We start from the raw sequence: 21,707 nt of genomic DNA, 5'->3' as shown, positions 1-21,707 counted from the left end.
AGTATAGCTTCAAGTTGCAAACTCGTAGCGTAAAGCGCTTCAATCAAAACTGCTATCTTGAATTCTCCTGTAAAAAAAACATAGATTAGATGATTTTTAAGGTATTGCCAAACACTTGGTGGTGTCCATTCAAAGAAAAGGGAGCTCTGTAATGAAACTGCCTTTTTCCTTTCTATTTTTCAGGGTGTGGTATTAATAAGGAAAAGTATTAGAACAGTATACAATTGCAAGTGAGGAAATGAAAGGTGTTGGGTAACTTTTTAGAATGAAAGTGATGATGTCATATTTGCCTCTAATAACGAAGACCCTCCCCCCCCCCCCCCCCCCCCCCCACCCTTTCAATCCTGCTAAAAATACTTTTAAAAAAACTAAGGAAATTGTAATTATCTTAGTGAGTGCCTTTTGAGTCTATGGACTTAATTGCAAGGGAAAAGTAAGCGTTCTTGATCTCTCTTTTTTCCTCTTTTTTTTCAGTAACTGTAATGAACTATATGACTAAGATCTCTAAATTAAGTCACTTTGGTAGGAAAACGGCGTTTTGAATGTAAACGAATTCACTAAATCATTTATTGTTAAGTTTATAAACTTATTCTAACCTGCCGCGGTGAGTTCAGCTAGAATAGTAATACCACACGGTTATAATCTCGCTGAAACTAGCAATCTAGAGGAAAGGCCGTTTTTAACAAAGGAATGTGAGCGTAAAGTTTAGAGAACGTGCCCGCCAGGAGGTTCGTGCTATGAAAACAGTAGATGTTTTCTCTTATGACAACTTTCAGGTTAGAATAAATCACTTGTTTTAGGTGACTTTACTGTGGTCTCAATAGTTTGCAAATCGAAATGTTTTATAAAACTTAGCGAAAGACTCCGACACTTCGATAACTCCCACTGTAAGAAATTTCGCTCAAAATCGTGTCATTCAGCTTTTTCTCGTGTTGATATGCTTTGCGTAACACTTCAGAACTTTGCTGTCAACTATCTAGTTTTTATTTTTACAGTAATTCAAACATGAAAAATTTTAAAAGTTATTTAAAGCTTTCGAAAGCGGAGTGGCGAGGTCAAAATTTAATTACATATTTCAGAGCTCGGATAAGCACTAAGGATGAAAATGTCGATACAAGGAAAAGGTTCTACGAAATCTTGAAAAATCTGCTGTGAGTTTTGATTGAAACGTTAGTGGGAATTTAATGGCAATTAAACAGTCCTTAGCTTATCTTTTTTGTATATTTTCTTTTTAACTTTGTTATCTCTCTGTAAATAAGACTTAAAAAACAGTTTCACAGACATCACGTGCGCTCTGCTATAAATTTTCAGACCTATTGCTCTCCGGCCGTGCTTCTTTAAGACCACCTGTTTTAAAAGGCGAAAGAAAGTTTTCTTTCTCAGTAAACAGAATAACAGTTTACAAAACTCTCACCTGCCAGAGCATTGTGAATCTCCAGTGCAGTAAATGTTTTTCTAACCCGTAAAGGTTGTCTTCACCTCGTCCTCACCGCAATGGCAACAGTCGTGGGAAAATACTGATTTCGGAAGCTGAATTAAAATTGTTTACAGACAGAAATTTGCGAAAGGTGAGTTCATTTAGAACATCATTTTTGTCAGTTGAAATTTATAAATGAGTTGTTTTCCAAATAACATACGTTCTGATTCTCAACCGACACGGTATCACATTATGAACGTATTCGGCAATGCGAGAGAACAAGGTGATAACGTCGAGGTATGAAAGTGTCGATTTGGAATTTTTTTGTGCCCGATTTTCTTTCAGTCCGTAAACAACGCGATTTATCCTGATGATATTAATTCATGGCTTTTTTAGTCGAATGAGAGCCCTATAATGCCTGATGAGCGATTCCATTCAAAATAACATTGATAAAAGCTTACTTAGCATAACTTAGCTAACTGTCATAAACTCGCCTTTTTTGCCCCGTGACACAAGGTTTATCTGAATCGTATTATTTAATAAAAGAATTTCTTCACTAAACTTCAATTGAGCAGATCGTGCTGTCTCATGCAGGGTACACCATGTTTTTGTTTCTTTAAACTCCGTGTCACCTTTGCCTGTAGTTCTAAACAAACAGACACGTCATTTACCACAGCAAAAAAATAACTCAGGTCGTTGCTGCCAGAAGTATTCAATTCATCCTAAAAATATATCAACTTTTATCTGCATGACAATTTTTGTGCCCACAACATCGATTCATTCTAATAGAGCCAGCACTGACTGAAATGCACTTAGCTTTCTCAGACGAAATCGATCCACTTTTTGAGAAAAAGGTGAGATAAAGACAGACGTCTAAGTCAGAATGCGTTCTTGATGTGATGTTAAAATCTCCTAACTGATTTTCAACTCAACGTATTCCATTTAGGAAGGTGAATTCCTTCTCTGTTGTCACGAATCAAACGTAAGACCTGTAATTACTTCAATTTCCTTGCGTTTGATCGTTAAATTTCCTACCATCATTTCACACAATTCATTCTCAATTCAGTTTCACGATATGTCTCCTTGAAAAAAGTCCTTAACGGTCTTGAAGAGTGCATTCAGATACTAACTGTAGCAATGAAGAGGGTAAGTTTCTAAAGAGACTGTGGTGCTGCGTCAGTGGGAGAGTATAACAGGGTAATTTAGCATTATCAACTAAGTTGATAACGTAAATTGGCCACCGTAAAGCGTTAAAAAGCTGACGTTTCGAGTGTTTGCCCTTCGTCAGAGCGATTGGCGAAGGGCTAAAGCAAGAAACGTAAGCTTTGAAATTCTTTACGGTGGCCAATTTACGTTATCAACTGAGTTGATAATACTAAATTACCCTACTAACTTTAGCAATTCGATTCATGCTACCGGAAAGAATAGAAGAAAAAAAAAACCGCTCCACGTAAATTTGTATTCCTCAACAAGTTTCCAGATTATTTTTCAGTTCTCCTCGGTCTTTAGTAAAGTTCAGTTTTAACCTATCTAAATTAACTTGTATCAATTTGTCTGCAGTTTTACTTAAATCTTAAACAGATCATTAACCACTGAAAGTCTTCATCATTTCGGCCATGCTATCATGATAATTTTGATCAGTTAAGAAATTTCTCTTTCTCACAGTTTTTCCTTCTCTTCGTTTTCATGTTTTTGACTTTTACGTGATTCACAAAGTTGCTCTGTTCGTTACTGTGTTTGTTTCTTGTTTCCGCGTTGCTGTCATTCATTTTTTTTTTATTGTCGATTATGCGCGTAGGCTGCAGTAGCCCAAGCGGAATGAATTCCGGCAAAAATTTTCGTTACACAGAACTGCACGAACCAGCACATAGAAGTGAAATTTCTTACTGATAAAGGAAAAGGAATGGAGAAAGAGTGAAGCAAACTTAAAATTTCACTGACTATCGCGTGGGTCTAAGCGAGGTAAATATGGCGGCACCAGCACTTTTTGTCACGTCCTTTTTGAACTTCCAACCTTAGAGACAAGAGAGAATCATTCTTGAGAATTTCTTGAATGAATGGTATCACTTTCTTTCCTAGAAACTTCTCGCGATAATGTTTTCCTCCTTAAGGACGCTTTTATCGAAATTGTCCCTGAAGCTCAAAAGTTGCGTGCAGAGTGTTAATGGAAGAAAATATTTCTGCTTAAAAAAAATGATTTTCTTTTGATTTTTCAGTCATGGTTGGTGTCGCACTCTGTGTTTTGTTTCAGCTATGGTTTGTTTATCTGTTTCGTAAAAATTATCCCAATTTTGGCATACCGTCACGTTCGGCCTCCATTCTGTCCACAGTTCAGTAAGCAATAAAGTTCATGCTTACATTTGAAGAAAAATCTTGTGATATCTTATTAGCTTTGAGAAACCATATTACATCGCAGCTGATCAGTGAGGGAAAAACCCTAACTAGAAAGGTTAGTAGTACAACTGATAGAGCAAATAGAGTCTAAATCTAATTTGAACGAATGTGTTCTCTTCACGGTTAGAATTTAAGCTGAACATGTCAGTCAATATTCAAGGATAGTCACGGAGTGATTGGAAGGAAAGCTCAGGATTTGATTTGGTTTCATTCACTACGGATGGAGATTGTTTCAAAGCTTCGTAATCACATTACCGCAAAATCTTGCTTAAACCTTCAAGGTTCAATTTCCGTTGTTTCACTCACATCGGCTGAAACAGTCTTAAATAAGCATAATTTAACTCAGTCAATTGAAGTGGATAAACGTACGAGTTAAGATCATGAGAAATTATTTGGTTTGACTAAAGTATGTGACAAAAAGCACGTCCTAGGATAAATTTTCGTCAGTAAGTGTGCATGGTATGAAGTCTTTTTTGATTGTTTTAGAACAGTTAGATTTGAATTGGAATTTTTCTTTTTGTCCTTGAACTTGCTTCAAACAAAAATTTCTAAAAATTCCTGGGGCTCGTTTCTGAATCAAATTCTTTATCGTTCAGTTAAGTCTCGAAAAACAGACAGAATTTTCAATTTTTGAAGATAAGTCAACCTGTGTAATAAATTGGAAAAATTTTAATCATCTGGAACAAATCGAAAACGCTTCAGGCGAAACAATTGTCGACTTCGTCGCAAAGAAAGTTCATTATGCTTTTCTCACCAAAAAGCTCAGCGGTGATTTACACTTACATGTCTATTTTTTATCGTTTTGATTAGTACAACTTCTCCTTATTTCAGTCGATATGTTACTGCTTAATAATCAGCCAAGTTGTTACTTTGAAATTGAATTTGTTTTGTCATCATGGGTGTGGTTTTGCAGTCAGCATTGCAAACCTCCAAATTCGTACAATCATTAAGATTTCGTCCGTGATGTACTTGACACTCGCAGCAAAAGTCTTTCCACTGGAAAAAATGCATCCATTATGAATATTCTTCCCAAAAAAGATGAAAACTGCATGCAAAGCAAACAAAAATCTTTGTATGTGGTATGGGGCGTTTGTAATTTTATGCACGCGAGCGAGTGATGTTTGATCCGCGCTATGGCATCCGCGGCCGCGTGCGTCAAACGGCGGGAAAATGACGCGTGTACTTGAGTCGTGTGTCACGTTCGTCCACTCTGCATTTTTTACCGCACAATTAGAAGGGATGTGGTATCGAAAATTTCCCGTTATAAACAAGTGGTCGAGGAAATCTTTTGATCCAGTAAAAGCCACAATTGTCTCGTTAATGACAAACCTTATCACAATTAAACTGCAGGAAAGTGCAAAACGGCTTAGGATGGATTAAAACGATATTATGATAAAATGTTGGAATCAAGTGGCACTCTAGGCCATAGATATTACAACAATGACAGATTTTCTAGCGAATTGCTTTGTAAGTCTGGCTGTTCTAATGTCTTCTCGAAACACTTTCTACAAACGATAGAAGAAAACGCTCGTTTTAATTATACACTTGAATTATTTGTTAGCCACATGGGTACAATACAAGAAATCCGTTGCACAATCGCTTTCTGAGCAAAGCCGATGGTTACACAAAGGGCAACATTCAAACGCCATAACTTTTGTTGACAGTCAGATCAAACTTAAAGCGTAAAGCTTTTCGAGTTTCTTTGTTTCGGCGGCAGTTGCTATGGTGACCAAAAATCCTTTTGTTGAAGGTGGCAAGGGTTCAATTAGTAGCCGTGCCGTGATTGGTCGCGACTGGCACGAGAGAAAGAAACAGAGATAATTATTTAATTAAGATCCGAATGCGTGGGTTGAGGCAATAAATGACGTAACAACTTCACTCGCTCGCGCCTGCTGCGAATTAATAATTCATGAATGATTTCAGGAACCGTCAAATGGCAATAACAAGTCTTTTGTGTTTGACTGCAGACCTCATTCTAATTATGCACCTCAGTTGATGACTACAGATGCTTTCGCTCAAATAATCCGCCGCAGACATCTACATTCACCCTTCTTTTGCATGAACTAATGCTCTCTGTGTTTCTAGACAAAGCGATCTAAAAGTCGGTGGTTCTTCTTTTGCGAGTACCAGGTTCTTCGTTCTGACTCAACGGGAGGTGTATAGCTGACCGCACGGGTCGTATTTTACAGTTTACAAATCAGAGCGAATACAAAGTCGCGATGCCCAGCACGAGGAACAGAAGTCGTGTACCTGACCAGTCAAGCAATAAAATCGGCGTGAGCGATTTTGAAAAGAGAGAATTCGTCTCGCGAGTGAAAAGATGTAAACTTAAAACGAAAAAAACGCCTAACAACAAGAAATTACATGGGCAATTCGAGGAACAGACCGAAGGTATGTAAAAGTACATCAGTATTTTGATACCACAAAAATATATAATTACTATCTTTTGTGTCCGCTTAATAAACCTCAATAGCATGGAACAAAGGTGATGTCAACCGTCGGTCATAACAAATAGGTACGTTTTTTTCTAGCAATATTTCCGTATGCATCTACCAGCTTACGAGATAGCCGTTACACTTTTTCAAAGTGGAACAATTCATTTTATAAAGAAGCAATCAAAGATAATTTTCTATTTTTGCTGACGTAAAGAAATACAGTCAAGCTTCTGTAGCATTACGTCACTATTTTGCCGAAGGCAACACACGTTGTGTTCCATTCAGAGTGAATATATTCTTGAAAGCTTGTTAGAAACATACGGTGTAAGCCCCATAAGCTACCATGGCTGAATGACCGCCATTAGATATTTAAAAGTTTTACGCTCCATAAGAGCTTTTAGAATCAAAATTAATCCATGCCATTGTCTATATAATTACCCTTCAGAGAGTTAGATTTTGCTGATTGAAATTCCCTCGCACGAAATGTTGTGAGTGAACGAGTTGCTTGCCTGACTGCGCTTTTACGCAAGTCGCACTGTAATGTTTTGAAAACGTTCCCGCCTGGTTTTATTGCAACAGTTTCGGCTCAGGCAAGCGAAGAAAATGCGCAAACGTTCGAAAAAAAGTGATATTAAGAAATCATGGTATAGAGCACGGCGCGTAAAAATGAAAACGTCTCATGTGTATGAACTTCAGAACGCTATTTGAACTTGAGTGCTGCGGATTAACTGTCACTGAATTGAAGGGCTTCACGACAAATGACTTGGCATTGTCTCGACTTAATATTGAAGCTGCTTATGAGGCTATTTCGTGGCCATGAATCAGCTATAAGTCTACCATCACTCACGTAAATATCGGATTAAAAATTGAGGCATATTTTCAGTGGCTAGCGCTCATTTCCAGAAGGTCTGCGCTGACAAACAAACGTTCGTAAGATTACAAGCGTGTTGATAGAAACAAATTTGTTGGTTTCCTGTCCCATTGTCAGCTCAGTTTTTCTTTTTTTACAGACACCGAGTTGATAATGAAAGATAGCAAGGCAAGAGTTCCGAAAACGAAGAAAGAACAACTAACGGAAACATTGCTTTGGTAAGGTTTAATCTTTGTTGTAAGACTATGGTTTCCTGTAAAGGTGTCACCGTTTCAAGTACCGCTGAAGATTCCAATTCACACTTCTAACACTTCTTAATTCTTTCAGTTATTAACAATTAGTTCGGCTCTGCTTTCTTTCAAACGGCAACGCTTTCTTTTAAGGGATCTAGGTGCAAAAAATTTTGAGTGAAAACCGCAAAGCACTTCAAAACAAATTTGCACATCTTACCAACTAGGACGACAGAAACTAACATTTTTTCGTTAAGAAAAAAATCCAAAAATAACTTTAAACGAAAAGCAACTGTATCATCAAAATCGCTCTGTAGATCCAGTTACTATTATTAACAAGGTTTTAGTAGGTTAATAGAAGTTATGTCATGCTTTAAATAAATTCACATTTTTACTGTGTAGTATTTACTGTAAACACAGTCTTTTCATCCTATTTGCATGTCACAGATCAATTTGTTTCCACAACACTGATTTCATATTTTAAAAAATTTTCTGTAGCGATTTGTGCGTACTGCCTTAATATCGGCACTAATTTGCTAGATGTGGTTTCTACAAAATCTTGTGAATCTTCACACGTGTTTAACTACGTCCGGAAATTCGGCGGAAGACAAAAATTGAAAAACCACATTACTAGTAATTTAGTTGGAGTAGCAGCGTGAACTGCAAACAACACCAGTTACTGCACAGAATATTTTTTTTCAATTTAATATGCCGTTCTCTTTAGAAACCCCGTCAGCAAAATCTTTTGAACTTATTTAGACAAGGAGTATCTCTCAGCTGTTAATTAACTGTGTTGATATCATTGATACTCTTGAGAGTTCTATTTTGGTGTTTTCAGCAAACTTGAGGTTCGTAGCTGTCAGCTTAAGTCAACTCTGTCAGGCGTAAAATAAATGAATATTTCTTTTCGGTTAACAGCTTGTAAGTCTGTAAGTAAACAAGTCTTTTACAGTGCGCCTAAACCTTTCATCGATTGACGTTCATTATGGTACACAAAAGCTTTGACGCACACTAGTCTTGGACTAGATATTAACCCATGTCACCCAGCCAGAAATACGTGGATTATTTTACAGAATTGTGCCATCCGGAATTTCTTAAGGCTTTATCAACAAAAGAGACACTTGCTTTGGTAAAATGCTTTTAGTAAATTTCTGTTAAAGAAAATACAATTAGGGAGCTCATGTTTCTAAATGTTTTTTAATGGATTTTTGAGTTGGGAGTTGTAGACCTTGCAGCAAAATTTTGTACACAATTTTTTTTACCATTTCGAGGGAAGTACATTCATTTCATTCCAGAATATTTTCTGAATTTTCTGACTTATTTTTTATATGGTATACAAGCTGTCGTTGTAGGAAAATTAATCAAGGAAGATTTTAGTTTAGCGAAAGTGTCTGATGACAGGAGCAATTTACAAGTTACCACCTGTTGATTTTAAGTGAAACAGTTACAGCATTTTCAAATTCTGCTATGTACGTGACACTTTCGTTCCAAGGGCAAGGTAACTTATCGGATAGACAGTTTGTTTACGACGGGAAAGAAATTCCTTCCCTCTTTAAGCTGACGTGCTATGCGTTAAAATCTTGCGGTTGAACTCGATTCAATTAATTTGTTGAAAGCGTCGTGATCACAAAAGACCGGAAAACAAATTCTCGAACCCTTGGAGGCCAGCGGGTTTTAATTCGAACACTTCAAATGTAAATTGTCATGATGTTCTTAAAACTTAGACGTTTGGAAATAAAATAACGTCACGGAAAGAATGGAGATTCGGCCACAAATTAGGAAACCATACGTGATCACAAAACAGATGTGTCTTTCCGTTTTGAGCACATGACAGGGGTGCTCGAAAAATATTTCACCGGAGGCACGATTTTTTTATTTCTACCACAATCGGGTTAGGAAAGTTTCTTGGAGAAAAATGTGGAAATTTACTAGTGGATTGCAGTTAGTTTTATGACGTTTTAAGTTTCTGAAAAGAGAAGAAAAAGATTGCCTAAAAAAGGATGCGAGGCTCATTTTTTCCCCTTAGGAAGTAAGAGTTATTGCACTAACAGACTCGAAAATTCTCCTCACATCAAATAATGGCTTTAATACGAGATTACATTATTTCTTATTAAAGGTCAGAAACATACTTATATTTAGTATTATTTTAGATGGTTTAGAGTAACCTTGATACTTAAAACTATTCTTTTGTTTGGTCAAAAGTCAAGGAATTATGCCTTTGTCTCGCGTTCATCTTATTACGGATATTCAAAACAAGAGATTAATCTTAACATGTTATCTATTACTCTTCTATCGAGAATTTTCTACGGAGAATTTTCCACCAAAATACTTTGGTGTAAAGGTCGATTGGATTCCATCTTGTAAATAAATAATGACAGAGACATTTGACGTCTTCAGTGTTTGTTGTTCGAATAAAAGATTGAAAGAATGCGGCCTTGCTCGGTGCTAATGCCAACCAAAATATTGAGTTAAACGTAAACAATGAGTCACCGAGGAAATAAATGGGTGGACTTGAATTATTCTGAAATAAAGAGCTTGGGAAATGAAAATGTTCTCGGCAAACTCTTCAAAAACCTTCAAAAGCTGATATAGCTAATTCCTCTTTCCGAGAAAACCGAGTCTTTGATAAAAAAAACATTGTGTGAAGTCTGGTCGTCTCCCGCATACATCAATGGGTGTGGTATTCGTCACGCAAAGATGTTTCTAAAGTTCTGTAGTCTCTTTGAACGTTTACACGAATTACTAAGCAGTTTTTCACTAATTTCCAGCAAGCTTATCCAACATATATCACCTGAGCAGTTTGCTTTCTATTGGTTGTGAACCAATTCAGACGCACTTTTTCAATGTTTACGGAGTTAAAACTTTTCTCAGTGACTGCCTAGAGAATTGTGAAAACGAAATCTGAACTGAGTGTATCTTTTACGCCCTTTGATTGAATGAATGACACATAAATGAATTACTCTCTGGTCCCCCTTACAAAGCAAATGTCACTGCTTCGAAAAGAGCACTTTTTTTTTTGTTGCAGTTAAGCATGGGTATATTGCAAAGATATATACATTTTGACCATAAATGTTATATATTTCTACTGTTTTTACAGGCTTGAAGAAAACTATGTAATGTGTGAAGGTGTCTGCCTTCCACGCTGTATTCTGTACGCTCATTATCTGGACTTCTGTCGAAGGCATAGTGTCGATGCAGCATGTGCTGCAACGTTTGGAAAGGTAATTTTATTCGATATTTTTTTTTTGGCAAAAGCGCATTTGACTGGTATACTACACTCAGCAAAGAAACAGCGTATCTCTCTCATCCAATCATAGACATGCACACTACCTGTAAGCTCGGCCAATCACGTCCAGCGAATGAAAATAACCATGTTGCCAGTCGCGCGACTTTTCCCGACGTTCTTCACTGGTTGTATGCAAAGGACAAGAAGTGATGATGAAATTGATTCCTTTTTATTTAAGCTTAAAACTCTGAAATTTATACGAGAGAAAAGTTTTCGTACGACTCGCTGTATCAACCTGAAGCGATAAACTTTGGACATTTTTTTGCGCTAAGTTTTTCGCTGCTGGTTGTATTCCTAAACATGATGGTCGAAGATGTGTTTTTGTAATCCTTGTTTATTTTGAACTGAAATTGTTTTGAATAATTTATTTAAGTCATACAAGAAGACAATGCTTAGCAAAAGAAGATACCTTTCTGATGACAGAGTAATTATCAAATTCTCTTTGGTGGGTTTGAGTTAGTTTCTCGATAAATGTTCCAAATAAAGGAAAATCTATTCCGGAACAAAATTGACTGTGCCATAAGAAGACAATTCAGAGTGTATGTCTTCTCTAGAGATTTTTATGATTTTCTGGGTTTAAAATCTCGAACTTTTTGACAGCAGGTAATACAGGCTAGAAATCTTAAGCTATTTTGTTTTTATTTTCAGACGATACGACTGAAGTTTCCTCAACTAACCACAAGAAGGCTGGGAACCCGCGGTCATTCAAAGTACGATGGCATTGACTGAACCAATTTGTTTTTTGAATCGCTAATCGTTTCCAAGATTTCGTTTATTTATACGAGCACTTAACAATAATCTCTTGCCATCTCTCTCAGATATCACTACTACGGAATAGGTATCAAGGAATCCTCTGCTTATTATCACTCGGTATACTCAGGCAAAGGTTTAACGAGGTGAGGGAAATAATTCTCCGTATTGACTTCTTGTCATGGTATACCAAGCGACATCTCGCTGCTTATTTTGAGCTGTGTAATTAAATGGGTTTCTGTAGAATAATGGGGTTTGTTTATTGAAAAGACAATAGAAATGCCGGTTCTTTCTTATTCAAAACTCGTCGGGGATGAAAAACGGAAGTTTGTAATGTAAAGAAGTGTAAACTTTAAACACAGTAGAAAAATTACGTGGCAAAAAATAGCGTAAATCTGCGGTCTTACAATGCAATTTTCTCCGTTTGCAGACATATGTGATGTTGAGGTCTTTCCTCCATCTTAAATTAAGTACACATCTAGAAATTAAGTTTTTCCATTTATTTCAAGGTCACTTAATCATTTGACACCTTTTAAATTAAGGAGGCTATACACAAAGTCAGTTACTTTAACGAACAATACAGCATTAATTGAGCTCCGGAGGGACACCAAAATGAATCGCCTAAGAATAGAAAAATATGTTACTCCCAAAGAACATAAAAGCAAAGATGTACATGACTAAGACTCTCTCAGGGGTTTCCATTTAAACCGGTTATTGGCGGTTTGCCGCCGCCTGTAGGACCTCGCACCGCCGTCTGTTCCGCTGGCGAGTAACTTCGTGTGTTTGGTTTCGACTTACGGCACAGCCGCCCAGCCCATCTCACCATCGGCAACCGCTTGTGGACTGAAAACGTTATTGAAGCCCCTACTATAAATATTTTTGTATATAAAAGAGTTGACAACTCCGTGCGTAGGAGTGTTCTTAAATGGTAACCAGCTGAGATCGAAATACTTTACAGCCCATAATCTTTCTTAAGCCGAGAGGTCAAGCCCGGCTAACGTTTATGAATATAAAGCTTTTTTAACTCTTCAATAAAACGCCCCAGCTGTTTTTGATTTCCATGATTCACTCGCAAACTTAAACGCCACTTCGATTTTTTTTCTATCTGAATGATTTTGTTTTTTCAAAGTTCCATTTAAACCAGACTTTTGAGTATTTTAAGAGAGGTATTCTTGGTGTGTGGTCTGTTTGCATACTGCTGAATTAATTGTCTTTTACATTAAAAGGGGTGTTTTTCTCCCAATGTTTCCTTTGTAATTGGGCTAAACATAGGAATAGGAGCGACTGAACGGCGAGTCAATTTGGAAGACTTATTCTACCTCAAATTACAACAAAGAAATTCTAGACTTAACAACTGAAATGTGTAAAAGCACGGCTTAAGTTCATTCCGCGCCCGCGATCAGAAGAGACATGCAAACTAAAGGGCGAACGAGGCTGAACGGTTGTCAGGGGAACGGCAACGGAAAGAGTTTTTGTTCCCAAACTCTCGCTATTTTTTGTCCTGCCTTCTCCGAATGTAAGCCTGACACAGGCCGCTAGCACTCACAGGCTTGTTTTCGTGCGATTCTGTTTGTCCTTTCATTGCCAAGAGTAACCAAGATGTAATTTCTCTTTACAATACCAACACAATGGTACACAGATTTTCGATGATATTAAAGAAGAATTTCAACAGGGGTATATTATCTGATTTACCACTATATTCTCAGATTTAACACTAGTTAATACATATGGCAAATGGAAAGGAGAATCACTACTAAAATCTGATGATTGAAAGCGTTTAACAGCCACCGCTGATAGCACCACTGACCCACATACAAAACAGGATGTGTAGGTTTCGCAACGTTTCGATTTCACAGGATACCCAAGTAAAATTTTGCTTCTCAAGGAAATGCAGGGATAGTCAAAATTACACTTATATACCCCCGGCTTCAAACTATTCACTGATGCATGGTGACCGAAGTTATTTGAAAAAGTGATTCACGACGGTATATATCTAACCGTCCGCCTCTCTAAAATTTCAGTTTAATCTAATATCTTCATCAATCTTTCCATTTCAAACAGATTTTCTGGGTCAAAAGTCAAGAATGAGGTAAAGACTGTTCATGACCAAAAACGTGATATGTTATTGCTAAGATTTACTTAAATGAGCAATTTTCCTCAGTGCGAGATTTAATTATTTTTGCCCACACACTATTTACCAATGTTCTAATATCTTTACCTAAATATTTTTTCTTTTCGTTAACGCACACCTCATGCATGATACTAATAAACAAAAAATTTTATTCGAATATAGAAGCGATCCTCGCAGTTATGAACACTAATGAACTAGTAGTTGAAATGAGACCTGATAAAATTCAGGCCCGTACGGGATTTAAACCCATGACCTCTGCGATACCGCTGCAGCGTTCTACCAATTGAGCTAACAAGCCAACTGGGAGCTGGTCATTATGTTGGTTCCAAATAAACCCCCCAAGTGGTGAATAATCATTGTAAATATATGAAAGCATATATGTGCATTGTGGTTGAAGAAACGAATATAGCTCAGTTGGTAGAGCGCTGCACCGGTATCGCAGAGGTCATGGGTTCAAATCCCGTACGGCCCTGAATTGTTTTCAGGCTTTATTTCAGCTACTAGTTCAGTAGTGTTCATAACTGCAAGGATCACTTCTATATTCGTTTCTTCAACCGCAGTGCACATATCTGATTTTCATATATTTACAGTCATTATTAAGTTACTTTCTTGTTTGCAGGGCTCATTTTCAGTTCGAAAATACTCACTCAGCTCCAAAACTGGAACACTGTTACCAGATTTCCCAAATCCAAGGCTACTGGAGTTACCGGAGAAAATATCATTAGAAAAGGTAATGAGTTTTTACAACAGGAAACATCAATTATCTATTTGAATTTTCCTGCCTCTGAGTATTGTGTGGTCACGTTACATTATCCCTTTCCACCCTAACATCAGTATGCATATTCTCCATACTGTTCTCCACACGTTTCCTAAGTTGCCAACAAGGAGAGTTTGTTTAACAATCAAGAGCTTCTTTAGCTGGTGATCATTTCCTTTATTCTCATGACCTGAATATGTGACTCAGGGTTGATATTGTAGGAAGAAATTAGATTCGAGTCGCTCTTAGGGAGTAAAGGGTTAAAATCTCTAGTTGATATGTTTTTAAAAATGCAAGAGAAAAGATGTCAAGTGCGCGGCTTGTACAGCCAGGTAGAAACCATGTTCTCTTTTTCTTTATACAAATTTATAATACACCATTTCAGCAGCTATAGATATGCTAACAGAGATTCCCTGGCGACTACCATGACAAAATGCGAAATTATCCCTTCCAGCTATCACATATTTCCTCTTGGATCATTCTAAAGCATTTGGTGTTTCTTCAAGGAAGCACCACCCGTTGATAAGATTTTTTTTTCCATTCTGATCACCTATTTACTAAATATTCTTTTGAAATTATTAGGAGAGGAATTACTCGTTGAATAATTGTTGTATTTAGGGAGGTTAAAATCGAAATGAAACTTCGACAATATTTTAATTTTGGTATTAAAACTGTACATACGACTTTTAACATGTTTCAGGTTGAAACGTTCGTAGTTATGTACAAGACTCACTGTCAATGTATACTGGACACTGCAATTAATGCAAATTTTGATGAGGTAAGCTGATACAACTGGCGAGGTTCATAGAATGATTTGTGATACAGGTTGTCCCATACCATTGGTGCCTTAGTAATCTCACTGTCCTTAAAAAAATCCTCATTGTAATGAAATAAGTAGTCACCCTAAAGATAAACTACGAGCAGTTCCTTCTTTTCGACTAAGATCGTCGCGCGAGTTAAGAAAAATCGTCGAAAAAAAAAAAATGATGTAAGCGCGTCGCGCGGAACTCTAAGAGTGAGGCGCTACTTTTCGTGCACTTAACTCCCAGGGGTTTGTGCGTCTATCCTTAGTGAATTTGCCAGGCGTTTTTAAAGTTAGCTGTGCACAGTCCAACCTGACTAAACAAGATGACATGCTTTCTGCGTCTCATTTCAGATAAAAAATTTTCTTCTCCATTTTTGGCAAGGAATGCCCGATCACCTTCTGCCACTGATGAACACAGAGGTCGTTGCTGATGTCATTTGTGTTTGTGACTCAATTTTATACAAGGTACTCAAATAAACGATTCTATAAATCTAGTGTCTGTTCATCCAGAAGAATAGATTTCAGTTTTGCGTTTTTCTTTTATCAGCTTTCATCTCAAGAAATATGCAATGATTAATATAACTCAGTCAGATTTTTTACTTCCTCGATCATGATTCTATTATTTAAAAATTACATTCAAAGGCTTTTTAGGCCTTTCTTTAGGAATGTTGTCAGTGAAATAGTCAACTTTGCGTGGAAGCACTACAGATCGATATTCCTATGCTAGCTGTACAAGGGAAGTTTGTCACTATGGACATAGTTACACTGTAGCCTTCTACAGCTCATTGGTAGAGCGTCCGGAAGGTCTTAGGTTTGGCTCCTATGAATGGGAGAACTCGTAGTTTTTATTATCCGAGTATACCCGTGCATTCACTAAAAAACATTATCATTCACTTGAAAATCACGAGGCTTAAAGTTTACTATCTTCATTGACGTCAAAATAATCTATTTTTTAATTCCGTTTCTTGTCAGGTTCTCATGGATGTTTTGGTTCCATCTACAATGCAAGACGTGCCAGAAGGGTAAACTGACATTTATGCCTTTTTCGGATGAACTATAATCTTATGCTTGAATTGCAAATTAAACATTGTTTAATTTTTTTATCTCTCATTTCAGTCTCCTTGCTGATATCAGGACCTTCGCGAGACATTTGGAGTCCTGGGTAATAGCTGCTACAGTTGAGCTACCGGATTATCTTAAAATGGGAAAAATTCAAGGTTTGATAACATTGTGACCGGAAATTTATTTAACGTTTATTTCTGACATATTATTCCTTATTTCTCTCTAGAGTAACCTTCTTATTTCATCTTTTATTCTGTTTTATATTTAGCTGTGAGACGTTTTGTTCAGTCACTGAGAAGACAGACATCTTTCCTGCATCTTGCGCAGGTAAGAAAACCGAGCCAGCAGAGAGAACCTAAAGTAGCTCTAGGCAAGATTATGTCTTGAACTCTTTTGAACTCTTGGAAATCTTTATCAAGGATACTTAACGCCAATTGCAATAACGGAAAAAAGGTCTCAAAGGATACAAGTTAACCTTGAGATATAATTAGCTCTGAGAGAAATTGTATGTATAATTTCTCCTTACAATTTCGATACATCATCCAGCGAACAGCTGACGAGAATAGACATAGTTAAAAGCGGCAGGGTCTTATCTTAATATGATACCAAATTCTCCGAACTGATTTACAACGTAACTTTTAGCAGTCAGAAGAGAGACTCTACCGACCATGTCGTTAAGGTCCCAGCATAATGAAGCAGTCTGAATCACGAGGCAGGTATAATTTGCATTGTGTTTATTTTCCAGACCGCACGACCCGTTTTAGCAAATCAAGAGGTTGTCGATCACATGGTTAAAGACGTTGAGAAGCTAGACAATGGAAACAGTGCAAGACAAACTGTTCACACAAAGACTGAGAAGGAATGCGAGGATGGGTTTGATAATGAATGTAAGTAACAAATGAAACCTTTCTACTCCAGTTTCATCGTCTCCAGAAGCATTTTTCACGAAATTGAGGCGTTTGGTATTTTAATTTTTCTTTTTGTTGCCTTGCATTGACCTTTTTAGTTCTCCAAGATTTCGTGGAACTGCTGCGGGAACAAGCTCCTTTGGAATCTTACGTGGAATGGCTAGATAGACTGGTCGAGACAAAGATTATTAGGGTACGTTATCACCATGCGTTCATGATGTGCACTTGATGCACATGAAATGAGCATGTGATCAGCACGCAAAGTCGGAAACTGCGCAAATAAACTATCTGCTCTTTCAGAGGTCAGAAGGATTGGCTAGATAATTTAATTGAGGGCTGTAAATTTAACAAAAATCTGATATAGTATTATTTCAAAAAGCATTTGTTCTCTTGTTTGTTTTTAATTCTTAATGATAATCCACGTTGCATACTATTGCAGCCCTGCGAAGGCACTAGTGACGACTTCAAAAGCCGAGCCCAGGAGTTTCTTTTAAGATGGTCATTCTTGGGAGCGAGGCTGATGCACAATCTTACGCTGAACGCCTCGACGCACTTCGGTTAGTACGCTAAACTTAGAAAATCTTTACGTATGGGCGAGGTTATCCGCTCAAGTTATCGATTATCCCCTGTGAAATAAGAAGCTTTAACCTTTATCCGAAGCTGTGTCACATTATTAGCTTAACCTTTGCGTTTTTGTTGCGTGAAAGGCCTGTAGCTCTCGTTAGTCGGGTCCAAAGTCACCAAAAAGATTGAAAATAGCTTTCACTGCAAAAGCAAACCATATAAGCCGTCTTTATTTTAACTTTACTTCTAAAAGAAAACCAACTCAGGAAATCGTTTGAACAGACAACCAAGGCACTCAGTTTTTGCTATTTGCTCTTCATATAAAAATTCTTTATTGGCTCCGTGCTCAGAATTTTTGCACACCAACACACTTTTATTTCTTTATTTCACTCATGCCGTAATGCGCTTCTCGATGCTTTGTTTTACTAAAAATTTCTTAATTATTTTAAGGTTCATTTCACCTCATCAGAATGCTTCTTGATGAGTATATGCTGCTCGTTATTGAAACAAAATTCTACAACGAAACGGAGGAGAAGCTACAAGAAATGTTGGACAGGCATCTCAAAATGGGTGAGCGGTTATCCCTACTATTACGGATAATGTCTAGCTAAATGAAAATGAAAAGTCGCCATACCGGGCTCTTGGTTTTATATTTTACATCTCAGTACCGGGGAGAGAAGATGGTCTTGAAGCTTTATCCGTAAAGTTCTAAGTTTATCACTCTTTTCTTTTATTTCTCTTCTTCAGGTGAGGGAGTCGACAAAGAAAAATCTCCGCTTCGAGTACAAACCGTTGTGACAAAAACAAAGTTCACAGTTCCCGATAGCGTTGTACTCAACGGAGGCAAACTGCCTCCTAAGATTGAAGTCGAAGAACCTGAATACACTTGTCGTCCGTCCAATCGCAACAAGCGGACGAAGTCACGTGATCACCTAAATGGCGTGAAACCAAGGCCCAAGAAACTGTCCTCTCATCGCCTGAGCGCATGCTCTATGATGAGTGAACCGATGTCGCCTGCGATGAATGGTTTCCCGCCCACACCGCTGGAGTCGACCGCCTTCATTATGCCGTCTCCTAAGGAGAATTACTTTCCTGGTCACAATGGAATGCCTCAAGCGCCTGTGCTCACGCCACCTGTGTCACCAGCGGTTTCGACAGGATTACCCAGAAACGCTCTAGGGAACAGCAACTTCTCACAAGTGACGTACACAGCCTTAGGCGAGAAAAAGCAGCCTTGGGGATATGCCATACACGGCGATGTAAACCCTTCATCTGAGGCGATTGACAGCCTGGTTGCGCAGCACTTCAATAACTGCGGGCTTGGTGGATTCGTGGCGCCAAATCGGTACCAGGCTCCGGCGACTAACGAGAATTGTTACATGGCTAATGTAAGTTAAGGGCGAGTGAAATAGTACAATCACTCTCTTCAGACAAATATGAGCGAGTGGTCATTAAGATTTTTCCTTAGTTTAGCTTAGTGTAAGCCGTTGAATTATACTCTATCAATTCTATGCCGCATCACTGTTATTCATTTGGGCTGGTAAGAGTTTTGATAATAAATACACTAGAATTTGAAATCCTGTGTTAGATCGTTATTGTTATTGTAGGTTTTTTAACCAAAGAAATGCATATTATATACAGTATTTATCCTTGCTAGATCAGAGTTTAGAAAAACAAGTAACTCGCGTTTTGGATTTCAATGAGCTCGTAACCTATTCCCTTTTTTCCCATTCTAGGGCTATGATCACAGTCAACAGTACGTTGAAAATGGTACTGGTCATTCAGGTCCCTCGCCATATCACGCGATGATGAATCACGCAAACGTACCTTATCCACAAGTAATGCAAGGCTACTATATGCCAGTCACGCAACACGCATCACGCAATCACGTGGAGCACGTGAGCACAAGCGCAGAAGTTCCTTTGATGGCCTGCAGTATGGTTTACTCTGAAGCGCCAGGAATGTTGGATGAGGGAGTCGGGGTCGGGGAACACACGGACGAAAATGAGGAATACATCAACATGACAGTCCACAAGCTATTTAACGGCGACTGTGAGTTGGAAAAGATGGATTGTGTTGATGAACCAGGAATACTTCCTTCTATCAATTCACTTCTTACAGAAGCAGCCATTTAGATATCACAAAGAAACTGAAAAACTTTTTTCTTCGAAAAAATGTACAGAAACAAATCCAGAGGATATTTTGCGCGATCTTCTTATCACTTACGGCTTGAACATGGCAATTTCGAGAGTAAATTCCAACAATTTTATTTGATTAACTTTTTTCGCGCTGGAAATTCCCTGAAAAAACTAATCTTGGTCATTTTGAAACAGCATTTTTTGGATAAACGGACCCAAGGAGATCACTCAAAACTTCTCAACTTTCCCTGTAATAATTTTAGAAAAAACGTTCAGCATATTTTGGAGAACAGCACGTCATGAAGTTCTCATCGGCAACTACAGTTGTCGAGCTCGTTCAGATTTACTCTCAATTATCTATAACCTGTCAAAAATTCACTGATGATAAATTATGATTCAAACGTAATAGAGAGTCGTGTTCAGAATCTCTAAAATATTCACCAAAAATTTGCAAAATTATCGGCTTAATTGTATTTCAATCATTCGTTTAGGTTTCGTTTATCCCTGTCATATAATTGTTTTGTTATCACTACGTATGCTAACAAGTTAGATAGGAAATTAGATCATGATTTTAAATTTTGATTTTAGTGGTTAAATGATATATCACATATTTGAAAATAAGAATGAAAATAATTCTGAGATGAACGAATGAAAATGATTGATAAGAATTAGAAATTTCAATGAAACACATTTTGTAAAATAGGAAATATCATGAAGCGACATATTTTTATACCGTAGCTTATTTTTGTGTATATTTCATATTTTATATGGCTGTATTTTTGTATTTTAAACACTTGTTCCTACTCCGACTTTAGTTGTATTACATGTTCTTTTGTAGACGAAAAGTTCAAGGAATATATTGTTAATAAAATTGAGACTTTTATTTGTTAGAAGATGTGTACGGACTTTCTTCATAGGAACGTGATCATCAGCGTTATGACATGGTGTAAGTTCTCCTAACGCCTCCCAACCTCTATATGCGAAGGCGACGGTAGTATGGCAATTACGTGTTGACATTAAAATGGTGTTGTCGTCACAGGCAACTGGTTCTGTTTCCCGTGGCAACGTTCTTTGACTTCCTTTTGCGGGTTTTCGCGTTTGACGGTTGGCGACGCACGGCTCCCAAGATTTGGTTATCAGTGGAAACGAGGAAGGTTACTCGTGCCAACACCAAAATTTTAAGGTGAAAACCCCGTCTATAAACTTTTACCCGCCCACACTCAGCTGATAATCATAGTGTCGCTAAGGCTGAATTTTCGGGTTAAGTTACCAATTCTTGAATGCTGCAAAGCGCGATAAATGGATCAAGTAAAACGAACGGGGTGGTCAGAAGATTCGAGGGATTACTACCAAAAAAATCCTTGCTGGAACTACTCTCACCCGAACGATCACACTACAAAGTCAAATGTTGCTCTCGTGTGAAAACCATTAACCGTTTAATAATAATGATGAACAGACGCCATTGTGAAGGGGCCATCAAGGTAGGCGGGTGTGATTGTAACTGCTAAATAATCCTTAAAAGGGAAAGACGAAGTCAGCAGGTTAAAGTCATAGAAACGCCAAGACCTTTACCCAACAAGGTTGGTTAAAATGGGAAAATTACATGAAAAGATTACGCGAAGCAATTTCTGTGTAGATTTATGAATTTTTTTTAAAATTCTCCTTGAGATTTCCTCTGAAGGCCTTCTTTTCTTAGTATGGCATCATAGCATTTTATTCTTCAAAAATGGCCCAAAAATTTCCCTTGTTAACGTTTTGAGTTACTTATAAGTTACTCGTAATTTAAACTGCTAAGAAACAAATTTTCGCGGGGAATTCCGAGTAGGGCGCGATGTAAACCAATCTTACCCACTAGGCCACCAATCAGATCGCAGAATATTTAAGACCGCATTTTATATAGCCCGCAATCACAGCCGGTTACAAACTAGTCATATGCGCGAGGCTCATGCGCCGTAAATA

At 37.7% G+C, this 21,707-nt stretch overlaps 1 protein-coding gene across 4 annotated transcripts; it reads left to right on the top strand.

Moving 5' to 3' along the window:
• Nucleotides 1-1,335: 1,335 nt before the first annotated feature.
• On the top strand, nucleotides 1,336-20,641 carry LOC131771971 (DNA-binding protein RFX6-like). Of its 4 annotated transcripts, XM_059087871.2 has the most exons (19): nucleotides 3,720-3,866; nucleotides 5,897-6,202; nucleotides 7,257-7,335; nucleotides 10,445-10,568; nucleotides 11,282-11,343; nucleotides 11,452-11,529; nucleotides 13,445-13,472; nucleotides 14,134-14,244; nucleotides 14,972-15,049; nucleotides 15,428-15,541; nucleotides 16,049-16,098; nucleotides 16,193-16,293; nucleotides 16,407-16,465; nucleotides 16,884-17,025; nucleotides 17,145-17,239; nucleotides 17,486-17,603; nucleotides 18,061-18,180; nucleotides 18,358-18,998; nucleotides 19,347-20,641. In XM_059087871.2, the coding sequence occupies exons 2-19, from the start codon at nucleotides 6,031-6,033 to the stop codon at nucleotides 19,743-19,745; spliced, it is 2,571 nt and encodes an 856-aa protein (XP_058943854.2). In that variant the 5' UTR covers nucleotides 3,720-3,866; nucleotides 5,897-6,030; the 3' UTR covers nucleotides 19,746-20,641. The 4 variants fall into 4 exon arrangements, with proteins under 4 accessions (XP_058943857.2, XP_058943854.2, XP_058943856.2 ...); XM_059087874.2 differs by lacking the exons at nucleotides 3,720-3,866; nucleotides 5,897-6,202 and adding an exon at nucleotides 1,336-1,568; XM_059087873.2 differs by lacking the exon at nucleotides 5,897-6,202 and having other exon boundaries at nucleotides 3,827-3,866.
• The last annotated feature ends 1,066 nt before the right edge of the window (nucleotides 20,642-21,707 follow it).

This window comes from Pocillopora verrucosa, chromosome 3, assembly GCF_036669915.1.
Source record: "Pocillopora verrucosa isolate sample1 chromosome 3, ASM3666991v2, whole genome shotgun sequence".
NCBI lineage: Eukaryota > Metazoa > Cnidaria > Anthozoa > Scleractinia > Pocilloporidae > Pocillopora > Pocillopora verrucosa.
This window is presented reverse-complemented; position numbering and strand designations above follow the sequence as displayed.

Coding starts and splice junctions, on each gene's coding strand:
- LOC131771971 (XM_059087871.2), top strand. CDS start 6,031: ATGCCCAGCACGAGGAACAGAAGTCGTGTACCTGACCAGTCAAGCAAT. Junction 15,542..16,048: donor GTGACTCAATTTTATACAAG/GTACTCAAATAA, acceptor GTTTCTTGTCAG/GTTCTCATGGATGTTTTGGT. Junction 16,294..16,406: donor TAAAATGGGAAAAATTCAAG/GTTTGATAACAT, acceptor TTTTATATTTAG/CTGTGAGACGTTTTGTTCAG.